Source organism: Phyllobates terribilis, unplaced genomic scaffold (assembly GCF_046119375.1).
Source record: "Phyllobates terribilis strain yellow unplaced genomic scaffold, ASM4611937v1 Scaffold_1__5_contigs__length_1240528914, whole genome shotgun sequence".
Lineage (NCBI taxonomy): Eukaryota > Metazoa > Chordata > Amphibia > Anura > Dendrobatidae > Phyllobates > Phyllobates terribilis.
Window position 1 is genome coordinate 961,359,003 of NW_027362761.1, and position 15,878 is coordinate 961,374,880.

Consider the following 15,878-nt stretch of genomic DNA (forward strand, 5'->3'; position numbering starts at 1 on the left):
AGAAACACACAGGCAGTACACTTGCCGTAGCCGTACTCTTTAGACCAAAGAGCACTTACCCGGCTGAACGCCACAGGGATCCTCAGGGATGTGTGGCGCCATGGCCCTTTGCTCCCCCCTATGGCGGAGCACGCAGGGACCCTCTCAGATGTGTGGTGTGCGCCTCCGCCAGGGAGCGCCCTGTATCCCCCGGGGCCGGCAGGCATAAGTGGGAACCTCCTCAAGGGGTACACAGCTGCCAGGGGAGGGTCAGGGGTCTCAGCAGCGCCGAGACCCCCAGAGACCTCTAGACCACGGGGGGTCCAGGACTCGCTGGATATAAAATAACAACTCTTCTGAGGAGCTGCCGAAGCAGCGACTATCCTCTGAGACCTCAGATAAAAAGACTGATGAACATGGGAGTAGGAGGAGCCTATATACTGGAGGGGCCGGTCGTCTTTTTCCAATCTGAGGTGACTATCCTATGGGGCTCCGCCTACCCACGAAGTAGAGAATCTGTGTCTCCCTTCCTTCCCTTCTGCTGCTGAAAATCGGAACTCCTCCCATGAACTGAAAAAAATTCTGCGGCATCCTGTACTTTTTCTTCTCGTAAAAATGATGTAACTCACGATGGAAGTCTAAAACAGAAGTTCCCTTGTCTTAGCAAACTTGCATCCTACAAAAATGCAGCATCTTACAGATCTGGCAAAGTGGATGGGATTTATAGAAATCTCCTGCCCACTGTGCTTTTTTAGGCAGCGTAAACTAACCTGCGGTGCGTGTTTCAAATCCGCTTTATTTCTATTTCTCTTGTACGTTGAATTTTATGTGTGGATTTTTCCCATAGACTTACATTAGATATGGAAAATCCACAGTAAAAAAAAAACACATGCGTTTTTAATGCATGTCTGCGGTGAAAGCGTAATAAAAACATATGTAATCCACACATGACTAGATCAATAAAGTTTGGTCAAAACCAAACACCAGGAAGTATCAAAAATTAAGCAGCTTTATTTAAAACATAACACACCAACAAGAGACAAAAACTGCAGCGTCAAAAACACAATATAATAAAAATGCAATGAAAAATCGCAAGTAAGCTAATTTACTTAATAGGTGCAAAAATTGTGTCAAAAGTCTGCAATACCAAAACCTCACCAAAAGATCATTGTAGGAATGGAGCCATATAAAAGAAAAAACTCCTCCCATACTGCATTGCACAGGACTGAGAATTGTGTAATACATTTTTGCAGAATGATGAATGCTCTTTCAATGAGAACAGTACTGCACCATAAATATCATATAGACATGAACTTTATCCCTAGATGTAAAAAATAATTTATAGCTACCAAAAGTCCATTGAAATAATTTTTTTCTTCAACGTTTCATAGGAAGCATAGTGTGCGAAAATAGGATTGCCGATTGAAGTAGACATAAATGGGTAATACATAACTTACAAAACCTGGCTGCCGAGTTTTGGTAAAATGATCTACATTAACAAGTCCGCACACCCCCCTCCCAGCACAACGTCTACATACGGCATTAATATATGAATGCACAAATGGTCGTTCCTGAAACAGACGATTTATGTCTATTTATCATCGTCATCCTAAGCCATAAATTGCAGTTGACGTGATTTTGAGAGGCACTGGATTGTTGCTGTTTGTTATAGTGTTTTGTTATGCATGCTGCCATTTGTTCAGTCTAAATCTTTAATGCTTGCGGGCCTGCAATGATTAAGTGCTCAGCTAATTGGCTAAGCCAACTAAACCATCAGCAAGATGCAGCTGAAGAACTAGAAGGCGAGTGTTAACCAGTGCCATACTGCATTTCCTATATAGAAATGTATGCATTTCTTGAGTTTATACATAAATACATACACAAATGGTATGCACAGGCTGTTTTCCTAATTCATTGTACCCCCTATTTTTTTTTTCAAGGCCCACACTGGTTCTGCATGGTATGTCCAAATATTTTGCAACCCAACAGTTAACACTGGGGTGAGGTCTGATTTTTATTCTACTATACTTAGCATCTATTTATATGAATGCAAATTATATGTATTAGCCATAATGGAAGCTGCAGAAATGATTAAGGGGATTGTCTCAAGTTCTTAAAAAAGTAAAATTGCAAAGTGCTTGTAAAAAAAAAATTAATTTTGCAATTTACCTCTTAATTTTATAGTGTACGGCTCATTTCTTAGGTTGCCGGCCACCTGTAGTCTCAGAGTGCAGCGCTACTAGCAGGCGCTATGCTCTGCAACCTGCTCGCGCCGCTCTGAAGCTGGGCGGATCAATGGATCTGACCAGCCTCAGTGTCCCTGTGCTTCTCCCATGCGGCATAGGCAAAGCGGTCTCTGCTTCCAGCCTGGTGGAGCATACAACAGTGTGGCTATGCTGCTGGACAGAACTGTCAATCTGCAGGAGCATGCAGCTTCTGGGAATCAGGAAGCCAGGAGACAGAGGAGCGCTGTACTCCTGAAGATGCAACTTGAGAAAACCCCTTTAAGGCCTAGGCCCCACTATCAGTATTCGGTCAGTATTTTTTCTCAGGAGTGGGAGCCAAAACCAGGAGTGGGTGATAAATGCAGAATTGGTGACTTGTTTCTATTATACCTTTTCTCTGATTGTTCCTCACCTGATTTTGGCTCCCACTCCTGAGAAAAAATACTGACCGAATACGGATAGTGGGGCCGTGGCCTAATAGAAACACGTCACCACTTCCGTATCGTTTACCCACTCCTGAGAAAAAATACTGACCGAATACTGATAGTGAGGCCGTGGCCTAAATCTCTTGCCCACTGCCCACTATGCATTTTTAAGCTGCTTTAACTGATCTGCAAAGAAATTTGGAAATCTGCAACATGTCAATTTCTCTTGTGGTAAATTTGCATTTTATTTATGGCTTTTCTCCATAGTCTTGAATGAAATTAGAAAAATCTGGAGATAAAAGAAGCATATGCGTTTTTAGTGTGTTTCTGCAGAGTTTCTGTCGTGCAATCTTCACAATTTTACAAAAAAAAATTGTCTAAGTATGAAAAGCAAAACAGCTTTATTTAGAACATGACACACCAAAAAGAAAAAAAACACAGTCAAAAACGCAATAACTGCATGTAAAAAAAACACTCAGAAACGCAATGAAAAAAAATCCAAGTAACATGATTTACAGAAATGGTGTAGAAAATCGGTAACATCAAAAACTCACCAAATACTCATCATGTGAACATAGCCTTATAGTACTGAAAAAAGGACATGGATGCCTCATCAAAAACTAAATTTCCCCTTTTGAAAGAGAAACTATAGTCCATGCTACCACAGGAAGGCTGTTTGATGGGTCCATACAATAGAAAACAGTATTGAGCATTCCTTCCATCTGTTATTGTCCTTGAGACAACAATGTAGTCAATGGTGAATCACTTCACTTGACTAAAGAGAATTAAAAAAAAGACATAAAATCTTAGGCAACTGGTTGTACAGAAAGGGGGCACTGTATGTGACGCGCCCAGGGGATGGGGAAACGACTCGGCGCCCGGGCCTTGCTGTTGGTTTTGGGGGGTGTCGCGGTGGTCGGCTCCCGGGCCCGTACCCTGGGGTCACTCTTAAAAGCAAAGGAAGGGGAAAAGGTGTATGGGAAAGGGGAAAGTTTGTGACGCCACCCGTGGTGTCTGGTGAGGATCACCAGCGCTGCAACAGTCCTCTGAGGCCAATGTTCAGGCAGCTTAGTTTGTGCGGCTCCCCACAGGTGGAGCGGAGCCTCAGGGCAGAGTAGAGAGGGTTTGCTGAATAGAGCGTTGGCGGGTGCATAGCCGCGGAAGAAAGAACAGACAGCAGTTTGTATGTATGTACAACCCCTGGCAAAAATTATGGAATCACCAGGCTCGGAGGATGTTCATTCAGTTGTTTAATGTTGTTGAAAAAAAGCAGATCACAGACATGGCACAAGACTAAAGTCATTTCAAATGGCAACTTTAGGGCTTTAAGAAACACTAAAAGAAATCAAGATTAAAAATGTGGTACTCAGTAAGGGTAATTTTTTTCAGACCAAGCAGAGGGAAAAAATTGTGGAATCACTCAATTCTGAGGAAAAAATTATGGAAGTACAGATGTGTGATCTGTTGACCTTAACCAAGTTGACCTTAACACAGATAAAAACGCTGGCATTTCACGGCACAAAAAAAGTGTAATTTGACACCTTACATGACATCTATCAGTCAATGGATTGAGCAAAGTTAGTTTATCTTAATCCTTTTATAGGAACCTCAGCTGGAGAAAAAGTACCAATGGAGATTGCTAGGGAATTATAATCCTCAACACAAAGTGGTTGAGACAATATTTCATCACCAAATGTTCATGTAATCTAGGATCATTGCTCTCAGAGCCCTTAAATGCATTATACATTGAGACATAAAATAATGTTTGCATTTATGTCACATCACTGAGGTCTGCTTGAAAGTTTTGCTCTAAAAAATTGTCCAAACCATTCTATTGAAGAAGAAAATCTCCTACCACTCTCCATCAAGACACGTTTGGGATGGTTTGGACACCACACTGAATGGACCTTCCAGTGTGAACATCAACTTTGATTCTTTGAAGGTCAGAAACATATAGCATGTAGCATTTTGGATAAATAATTTTATCTAGTCTGCTGCTTCAGAAATAAAAAAAAAATAGACAGGATCATTGTTGGAAAGATTGTCAGGTCATCTATTACACTATGGTTGCATTTTGGAGTGATAAAATTACCTGGTAAGTTCCCTTTACACCTTAAAGTCTATATTCGCCAGAGAAAATACACTGCCATGTTATTGGTAATTGCTAATACTTTTTTTCCATATGTCTTAACAAATACATTTTATTTTTCAGATCGCTCACTTTATAGAAGAAATACCAAGCATGCAAACCTCCAGCACTCTCTTACTGATGGAAGGAAAAAACAGAATGTACAGGAATGAATTCAGACAGTGGTCATTACAGCACAGCGCATCTCACATATACACAATGGACAATGGTACCAATTTAGGCTATGTTCACATGTCCAGTAGTAATCAGATCCAGTAGCAATCCGTTAGCAAAAATGTTGTGCAGACACAACTTTTTAGTCCGTTTTTAAAAACTTTTTTGCCAATGGATTGCGGCTGGATCTGCTCTAACTGATCACTACTGGATATGTGAACATAGCCTAAGAGTTGCACAAAGGATTGCACTGTAAACAAGCTGGCATGTAAATGTTCCAAAATCACAACAACAAAAACATTGAGTAAAATAGTAAAATATAATCACCCACTTGAACATTTACCTTCCACTGCTCTTTTGAAGAAGACTTTACAGCTTCCACAGGTGACCACTCCATAATGGCATCCAGATGCCTCGTCCCCGCAAACCAAACAAACTTTGGACGGTCTAGATGACCCTGTTGACATGGTCCGTAGAGCAGAACTAGAAAAAAAAAGGAATTAAATCACAATTAGTGACCATATTTAAAAATCAATAGTCTGTGGCAAGTACAGAAAAATAAACATTCTTCACATAGCTTAGATGGATGATTCTAGCACCAGAGAAGATATGTCCTACTATGGGTATATTCTCACTGAAATCAGTTCAATGTGAATGGGGTTGTTTTGACCGCAACGAAGAAAGGATTTCTGCAGCCCTCATCCAGTCTGCAGCAAAACTTATACAAAATTCTTCCAAAAAAGAATATTTAGTAAAGCTGCCATTGCGTTTATGCTGTCAGACTGTTCTTCCCTGAAAATAAGACTTACCCCAAAAATAAGCCCTAGCATGATTTTTTAGGACCTTTGTAGATGCTTAAAATATAAGCTGTAATCCAAAAAAAAACCACAGTCACTCCACTCTCAAGTCCATTTTATTAGAGCGTTGTGGCTGCTACTGGTCACCACGGGAAGTCAACCGCTGCACTTGGCTGCAGTAGAACGCGGAAGAGTGCAGCTGGGACCTGACAGCACATAACACGCCTGTTACAGGAGGGACGCCAGCAGGACTACCCGAACTGTGTGCAAGAGCCCGGCACTTGCCAACCCTTACTGTCTAATGGGATTTTTTTATGTGATTGGGGGTGTCAGCTTTTCTTGGTGAAAGGTCTATCCACCATTTACTATAGTACAGTAGCGTATGTAAACAGATTAATAAGAAATATACTGTACTGGCAATAAATGTAGATTGTTGTTCATGGAAAAATAAGACATCCCCTGAAAATAAGCCTCAACACATCTTTTGGAGCAAAAAATTAATATAAGACCCCGTCTTACTTTCAGGGAACCAGTGTAGCTGTGCAGTATGTAACGACTGGGGGCAATTTGGAACAAACTAATTGTATAGAGAATTACTGAAGGTGTTTTTTTAGGAGGGCACAGTTCATAAGTATAATAGAGAATAATTATAATGACACTCATAGTTTAAAGCTAATGCTTACATTACATACAATATGTCTATGATGGTTTTGAGCTTCTAATGAATGGAGCAGTTTATACCATATATTAAAGGTCTCCCATTCATTGGTGCATTAGCATATACAGAAGATTATTACTGGAGTAAAGTAGAGGTTACAAACATATCAACTATTTCTTTCTAAACAAATGCTCACAGCAAAAAAAAAAACAAGAAAAAAAAACAATTTTCATGTTGCCCTTTATGTACTAAAGGAAAATGAAATTATTATTTTGTAACAGCATTAAATCTCTGCACTTTAACTTGAAATTCAGTCAGTCTGTTCAAGAAAGCTGTTTCTTGCACAACATGTATACACAGATGGCTGGAAATGAAATTCTCTTGCATCAAGTCTGCAGCATGCTGTCAGATAAATTCTCAATCACTTCACTTGACCATAACTGCCGACATAATGAGATGAATAGAGCACAGACAATATACTTTACTCCTACAGAACGCATGGGTGTTGTTGAACTCTTTTGAACTTTTTTAATTGCAGCATTTGGCCTTTGGTGTAAGGCCACAAGCACACTGTCCTATTGTGGATCTGTGTGGTACTGATCCTGGATGCACCATTAAGCATTCTATGGGTCAGTAGTGTACCTCCATCTCTAAGAAAAAACACTTCATCACATGAAGCATTATGGAGGTATTCTCCCCTAGCAGCATTGCTTCTCAATGAGAATACAGTGCTACATGGAAACAAACTTCAGCAGCACATAGATTGCCTATGGGTCCTTAGTATAAACCTGTAGATACTTACAGGGGTTATCCAGGACCATATTAATATTTTACTGTGTGTCTAAGAACTCACAGGCAGGTACTGTAAGTTACTACCTGCCTGTTCTGCCCAGAGCAGATCTCTGCTGGCAGAAAGCATTCCACAGAGCTTCTCTTCTGCTCTGCTGACGGGGTGTGACTGCCAATCTCATGCTGATTGACAGCCGGCTCCCCACTACATAACTGCGTGAAGTCAGCAGTCAATAAGCATGACATTAGATGTCGATAGATCAGCCTTGAAGAAGAGTTGCCCTTTTGACGTAGAGGAGCTGAATCGCAAGCAAGAGCCAGTGCCAGATAGAACAGGAAGGTAGTTGCTAACTAGTTAGCAACTACTTGCCTGATAATTTTTTGTTTACTATGAGACAAAAAACTCTGTCCTGGATAACCCCCTTAATTTGCCACGGTGTACAATCTATGCATGGACTATGTCAGAACCACAAGTGGAACATACATGAAGAAAAAGTAAAAAGTAGATATTCGTCCATCTTCTGTGCTTTGGACCCACTTCCATGTGTGGGAAAAATGTGTGGAAAATTCTGAATTTTGTACCGATGTAACTATCATGATCCATTTAGAAAGAAAAAAAGTGTAAAAGATTCCCAGTGTGAGTTAGAACAAAGAATACTCAAGAGAAATCATATACAAACCTTCTAATAAAGTCAGAGATATAGGCGTTCTGATGCTCTACACAGCCTCGTCAGGCACTGGAGAGCCCAGCAATTCAAGGAAAACTTTAATTGAACAATGAACATTAAGTAAAACAAAGTTACTGGTTAAAAGCACTTTCCAAGATTTGGATGATTAAGCATCCACGATTTAACTGTGTTTATGAAGTCTCCTTGGACCTATTTATTGTCTCAATGACTACAGATCTCACTCTTAGAGGGATCATCAAAGTCATAGTGAGCACTTTCGGTGCACTAGTACACCTACACTACAGCTTATAGCATATGTCAACACATTTCTCTATTTTAGAAGCACGGCTTCTACAACTGCTGCGGAGTGTGGTATATGAACACACCTTTAGGGCTCACATATGAGTGCCATCCGTGTTCATCACGGATAGAACTCATACCTATTATAGTCTTTAGAGCCATTTCACATATTTTTGCAGACTAAGTTGTCAGCACAAAATCGCAAAGACATGTCCAATTTTGATCCGAATCAGCTTACTCTCACCAATGCAAGACTATTAGTTTAGGAAAAAAATTGGACAGCACTCAAAAGCTTTCTGTGTGCTGCGGTCCATTTTTCACAGACTGTTTGATAGGAAAAGCTTGGGAAACCTCCATCAGTTTTTTTTTTCATTCGATAAAAACTGATGAACCAAAACTATGATGGTAAAAGTTTAAACAATGAGCAGACTCTCATAAAAAACACTGATGAAGCTGGGGACATTTTTTTTGTATAAGAAAAATCAGCGACGTCTGAATGAGCCCTTGAGTGAAGGATACAATGACTTGTACCAGAAACCAGTTTAAGATTTTATTACTCATGAAAATATGCAAAGATCTTTAAAAAGTAAAAAAATGACTAGATAGACCTTCCAGTAAGGGCACATTCAGCTACTACTGCCTCTGAATTTCCCACTTGGGTTGCAACTCGTTCCTAATCTGCCTGAGATCTGGAATCTGAATGGTTGCTAGATACACTCCTCTACTTTTTCAAGTAGATTTTTTTCATGCAGAAATAAAACGTTAATATCTCCTGATGTACAGTTAGGTCCATATATATTTGGACAGAGACAACATTTTTCTAATTTTGGTTCTAGACATTACCACAATGAATTTTAAACAAAACAATTCAGATGCAGTTGAAGTTCAGACTTTCAGCTTTCATTTGAGGGTATCCACATTAAAATTGGATGAAGGGTTTAGGAGTTTCAGCTCCTTAACATGTGCCACCCTGTTTTTAAAGGGACCAAAAGTAATTGGACAATTGAATCAAGGCTATTTCATGGTCAGGTGTGGGCAATCCCTTCGTTATGTCATTCTCAATTAAGCAGATAAAAGGCCTGGAGTTGATTTGAGGTGTGGGGCTTGCATTTGGAAGGTTTTGCTGTGAGGTAAACATGCGGTCAAAGGCGCTCTCCATGCAGGTGAAACAAGCCATCCTTAAGCTGCAAAAACCGAAAAAACCCATCCGAGAAATTGCTACAATATTAGGAGTGGCAAAATCTACAGTTTGGTACATCCTGAGAAAGAAAGAAAGCACTGGTGAACTCATCAATGCAAAAAGTCCTGGGCGCCCACGGAAGACAACAGTGGTGGATGATTGCAGAATAATCTCCATGGTGAAGAGAAACCCCTTCACAACAGCCAACCAAGTGAACAACACTCTCCAGGAGGTAGGCGTATCAATATCCAAATCTACCATAAAGAGAAGACTGCTTGAACATAAATACAGATGGTTCACTGCATGGTGCAAGCCACTCATAAGCATCAAGAATAAAAAGGCTAGACTGGACTTTGCTAAAAAACATCTAAAAAAGCCAGCACAGTTCTGGAAGAACATTCTTTGGACAGATGAAACCAAGATCAACCTCTACCAGAATGATGGAAAGAGAAAAGTATGGCGAAGGCGTGGTACAGCTCATGATCCAAAGCATACCACATCATCTGTAAAACACGGCGGAGGCAGTGTGATGGCTTAGGCATGCATGGCTGCCAGTGGCACTGGGTCACTAGTGTTTATTGATGATGTGACAGAGGACTGAGGCAGCCGAATGAATTCTGATGTATTCAGAGCCATACTGTATGCTCAGATCCAGCCAAATGCAGCCAAACTGATTGGTCGTCGTTTCATACTACAGATGTGTGACACCCCAGGGGTCTGGTTGCCACAGTAATAGAGATATTATGTCTGAGAGCAAGTGGGAGGTTTCTCTGGTCAGGAGCCCTAAGCATGCAACACGGCCCACCCAGACCTGGGAGGGGAGGAATCTGCCCTTATAAACTGGGTCTGGGGCGGGATTAAGTCAGAGAAAGAGTGAAGTTCCAGACACAGGGAAAGGAAGAACTAGGAGCTCTGTAGGAGCAGGAGCAAGTGCCAGAGGCTGGAAGCTAGAAAGCTCGCCTTAGCTAAAGACACTAACCCGGACACGGAGTCCGAGGCTGTGGGGACATCCAGGTCCAGCAGCAGAATCCAACCGGCAGGGGATTCCATGTCCTCTGGCCTTAGAAACCCGAAGGCACGGTCACAAGCAAGGGACCAGCACCGCCATCGTGAAGCGAAGGCTGACGGAAGGCCCCAAGTCACCGGCCATACGGGTGAGCACCACACGGTATACTCAGGGACGTGGGCTACTTCTACCCGCATAGAGCAAGGTAGCCAGGAAAGAGTGCAGATAGTCAGAGAGGCCTACAACTCCACCTGGCCAGGGGAGATCCTGCTTGCTCACAGACTGACCAGGCCCCTACTGCTAACCAGTACTCCCGGGAGGGTCTGCTTTATACCATCAGTAAAGACCCTGAACTGCACCACACGTCTCTGTGATTCCTTGCCGCACCAGCACCATTACTACTGGGACGCTCACACCATCACTCCCATCATCCACATTAGCTGCCCTGAGGCATTACTTCTCCCATGGGGAGTTATCCCATACTCGGCTGCGCAAACTACATCAGCCTCAGCGGTCTGCAGCCAGCGGTGGTCCCCACTGACCGCAATCCACGGGTGGCGTAGTCGGACAATTACAATACCAATAGACTGCCACTGGTTTGACCGACCTGGGCACGGACCGGGTCACCGCCACGGAGAACTACAACCACCAGCGATCCGGCTCCGGGTATACCCCTGCACAGCACAGGCCCAGGGGGCGCTTCAGATGGACAATGACCCAAAACATAAAGCCAAAGCAACCCAGGAGTTTATTAAAGCAAAGAAGTGGAATATTCTTGAATGGCCAAGTCAGTCACCTGATCTCAACCCAATTGAGCATGCATTTCACTTGTTAAAGACTAAACTTCAGACAGAAAGGCCCACAAACAAACAGCAACTGAAAACCACCGCAGTGAAGGCCTGGCAGAGCATCAAAAAGGAGGAAACACAGCGTCTGGTGATGTCCATGAGTTCAAGACTTCAGGCAGTCATTGCCAACAAAGGGTTTTCAACCAAGTACTAGAAATAAACATTTTATTTACTATTATTTAATCTGTCCAATTACTTTTGGTCCCTTTAAAAACAGGGTGGCACATGGTAAGGAGCTGAAACTCCTAAACCCTTCTTCCAATTTTAATGTGGATACCCTCAAATGAAAGCTGAACGTCTGAACTTCAACTGCATCTGAATTGTTTTGTTTAAAATTCATTGTGGTAATGTCTAGAACCAAAATTAGAAAAATGTTGTCTCTGTCCAAATATATATGGACCTAACTGTATAACCGAGAACACATGACACTTGTCTGTGCACTTGTCTTTATATAAAAGGTCACTTGTATCAATTTTATTTGAAAATAGAGCAATCTTGGCATGCACATCCCTATTTACTACAGCAAGGTCTGGCTGGCAGCCAAAATTGATGTTACTTTTTCTTTTACATTATTTTGTTGTTTGTAATCAGGAAAAACACTTATACTTATGGTGATGTTGACCCGCTTTTCAACTCCAGCATTATAGGAAGTCTTGCTGTTGCCATAGAATATCATGACCTTCCAGCTAGATTGCAGCTTGTTGAAGCTAGGCTGCATCACTCCTGGCAATGTGTCAAGCCTGTGTTGTGTTTCAATATTGAACATTTTTTTTCCATTTTATACCAGTGAATGGTACAAAGCTGCAATTCCAGGCATAGAAGCTACATGAAGTCCAGCATTGTTCAGTATGAGTGTCCCAAGGGTTGGCCATCAATTTGAAAACCTGGAAAACCCCTTAAAAGCCTTGTGTCAAGTACCACCCTTCAAGCCCTAGGTGCTTGGGTGATACCAGGGTGAAAAATAATAATAATATGTTCCATTTAGGGCTCGCTCACAGGAGTGTATAACATGGCCAAGTGCTATGCTATGTTTTATCGCAAAGCACTTGGACCAGTGTTCTTCTATGGGGCAGCTCAGATCTGCGATTATTTCTTCATGCTGATTCCGCATGAGAAAACAATTGCTGCATGTTGTGAGTTCATCTGAGAATCGGATCGCATTCACCCATACAAGTCTATGGGTGCGTGTGAAACATCGGACTGCACTCAGATGTCATTCAAGTACAGTCCGATTACCGCCGACACCAGCAAAGGAGGAGATGGAGAAATTACTTTCTCTGTCTCCTCCGCACCTGTGCTGCAATTCTTTCATGCGAGAGAATCGGAGCGCAGTAGCATCACACTCGGCTCATACTCTGACGGAGTTTGAGCCAAGTGCATTTGCATAATCGCCCAGATATTCTAGCATGAGAGAACATACGCTCGTGTGACCCCAGTCTTAAAACATACCACCCTGAGCCCCATCTATTTTACTCGGAAAACTGTTAGTCTCCCATAAATAAAAATACTTTTCTGAATATAACATATTATAAATAATGTTAAAAAAATCTTTATATGTGGCACTTATACTATACAATGACCCAATCCCCCAGAACAGCTTGGTGTGAACACTGAGGCAAGCACCAAATAATCACAGATGCAAAAGTAGAAGGAGTAGGTTTTGATATGGATCTTACACCATTATTTTGATTTTAGGTACAACTAAAATGAAAAAAAAATTAGAGTTGTAAATAAAAGCATAATTATTATTGTACACAAGACAATATCATCAATATGACTTGTGCCCCTACACATACAGTATATACAGCATGGAGTTGCCGTTTCCATCCAACGTTTGACTAAAATGCCAGGTGGAAACCGATGGAGGAACTGATCCCATTATTTTCGATGGGATGTTCCCACCTGTTAGACATAGCAGTTGTTGCGTCAGACAAGTAAAGGTCCTGGTCTAGGGGGTTGGATCACATTTCGTGTAACACTGTGATCCAGACCAGTGCTTTGGGAGTAAATGGTGAAAAAGCCCGATGGCAACTGAAGCTTCTTTGCATCAGCTTTATCATCAGATATGATACGTTATATGTACATCCAGCCTAATATGGTATTTTTCAGCATTTCTAATAAAATGATAAACCCTTCTAGAAACAGTCTGCCTATTAAATGGATATTAACTGTTCTTGCAGTGCTCTTTATCTTAACAGATCCATTAAAGGATTTGCACTGAATGGGAAGGTTTATAACAATTTATGTTTCCTCCAAAATATTGGGAAATTGATGCCTGACTGTGGTGAATGACCTTCATATGGGTGCAAATACAAGATTTTAAGAGGCCACCATCGTGAGCTGAATACCCTGCTCAGTACAAATAATCATGATTTTCCCAAGTAAACATTTTAGTAACCTAAATCCAGCTGGGATAAAGATTCAGTGATCCTCCTTAATTTAGCTGTGTGCTACCGACTGAGAAAGGACTATGACGAATACATTTATCAGTGACAGGAGGCATAATGTATCACTACCCCAAGTACAATCCATTTTACTTACACAAAAGTATAGGGAAGTTACAGTAAGTTTGGAACACTCTGGACTGGAGTTAGACTGCAAAAAAGTATATATAATCTTAAAAAGTTGCACCTAGAAATATGTCTAAATTCTGTCCAAGCAGCAATACACACTCACATTGAACTCTAGTTTTACAATCTGAAAGTTGAACATGCTTTGAATTTTCAAAGAAATGGTTAATAAATGCTTCCTACAGCATCTTCAAAATTATTTCACTTTGATAAAAGAGGACCTATGGGGTAGATTGATCAGGACTGGTGGTCTTAATGAATAAAAACGTGCCAATGTAAGATGAGCTAAGTTCATTAATAGTGGCCAAAAGTCAAAATCTGTGCATAACTTCGCATTGTACAAAAAATGCTTCTTTTATATGCCTTTGTGGGTTTTTTTTAAGTTGTGTAACATTTTTTTCTGGTTAAACTGACTATTTAATTTACTTTAAGAAAATTGGAGACATGTAAAATTTTGGAAATTCATAAATCATCAATATACAAAATGTCTCTGTTTTCAGGTACACAAAAAAAACTTTTGATGAATTAAATACAAATAATGACTTATTCTATAAGACGAGTGAGGTTATGAGGCTCACACAACAGAGACTCCGAAATCCTGACTTGGTTACAGAGACAAACCTGCTTTGAATATTTTATATCTTGTAATATAATTATGGAAACTGAACTTTAGTAAGGCTTTGTTCACATGCCCAGCTGTCATCCAATTGTAACGGATCCAATATTAAAAAAAAAAAAAGATCTGTTACAGACACAGCAATAACGAATGCAAACTAGAAACCAAAACTTTCAATTTTTGAACAAATCCATTGCAAAAAAATTTTAAATCAGTTTAAAAAACGAACACCTTGGTTTCTGTTCTGTTGGTCATAAATCCATTTTTTTTAGAGGTGTCTTCTATATTGTTCTGGGGATGTGCAGTACTAAAAAATTAATCCATTAGCAGATAACATAACAGAGGACCATTCACTATAATTAGTTTCCCATAGATGTCCTTGTAACAACATCCATTATTTGGCTGGACAAAAAAGTTATGCATACTATGGCCCCAATTAATCAAGACCAGCATTTTTGATTCTGGTCTTGAGGAGGGTGCGTGCCAGAGTCAGATGCTTCAGATTCATTAAGAAGTGCACACCTCTTAAGGAATCAGGAGTATCTGACAACTGCAATGTGCCTCCGCTTCGCCACAAATCGAACTCCTGTTGGTGACTTCCATGTCCCTGTCCTGCCACACCCCGGCCAATTTTGTTGTAGCTAGGCAAAAATAGCATGAGACCACCAAAAGTCGCAACATTTTTTAGCAGCCTTACGTTGCGACAACAGTTTGCAACTTTTCAAAGTTTTTTGCACTGGCATAAAAGCTTTGATGAATTGGGCCCAATGTTTTTGTTCCAACTAAAAAAGAGCTAAAAGATAAAAAAGATGGAAATAGACGACATTTTACCATACTTCTATTTCCATTTAAATAAAATGGATCCAATAACCACAGATAACTACTGGACATGTGAATAGAGCCTACGAATGTGATCATTCATTTTAACAGTTTCAACTCTGCAGGATAGCTCTCAGGGACAGCCACGCACCGCAGCTTCTAAGGTGTCCAGTTATTGAGCAGTCCACTCCTCACAACATCTTCCCACACTCCTCAGCACATATTACAAGGTTCATCCATAACAAAGACTGTAGTAATAAGTTGTCACATCATATATCTCATAGATGGATTCGGCATAGGAAAAGGTATCTGCAGGTCACAACAGTCAGACTACAGTGGTGCTGCTGTTTAGCCACGGCAGGATATAACATCTGGTCAGTGAAGAATTACTTCTTTTCTTACTTTCTGTTGCACTAGATATATGAAAGCCACAACTTCCTCTTCACACCCACAATATAGCAATATGATAAGCAAAAAACACTGACATTTATAACCTGACCAATAAAGCATATTTTGAGTGACAATTTTGTTTTGAATTATTTTGAAAAAAGAAAAAGAAACCTGCACACCGACACTACAGCATACTATACAAAAGAATAATCTACAATTACTAAATCATTCTGGAATATGGAAAAATTCATTCTCAAAGTGACGTTTTGGAGTTATCTTGGCCTCCTACTGAGTTGATACATGCTT

General features: G+C 40.7%; 1 protein-coding gene across 2 annotated transcripts in view; it reads right to left on the bottom strand.

The window, feature by feature from the left end:
• Positions 1-15,878, bottom strand: part of NR3C2 (nuclear receptor subfamily 3 group C member 2) — a 354,893-nt gene that overhangs the window by 132,083 nt on the left and 206,932 nt on the right. Inside the window, exon 3 of one of the 2 annotated variants that reach the window (XM_073642514.1) lies at positions 5,263-5,414. In XM_073642514.1, coding sequence (XP_073498615.1) covers positions 5,263-5,414 — 152 coding nt within the window. The remainder of the gene's footprint in view (positions 1-5,262; positions 5,415-15,878) is intronic. The other variant, XM_073642515.1, reaches the window with a different exon arrangement.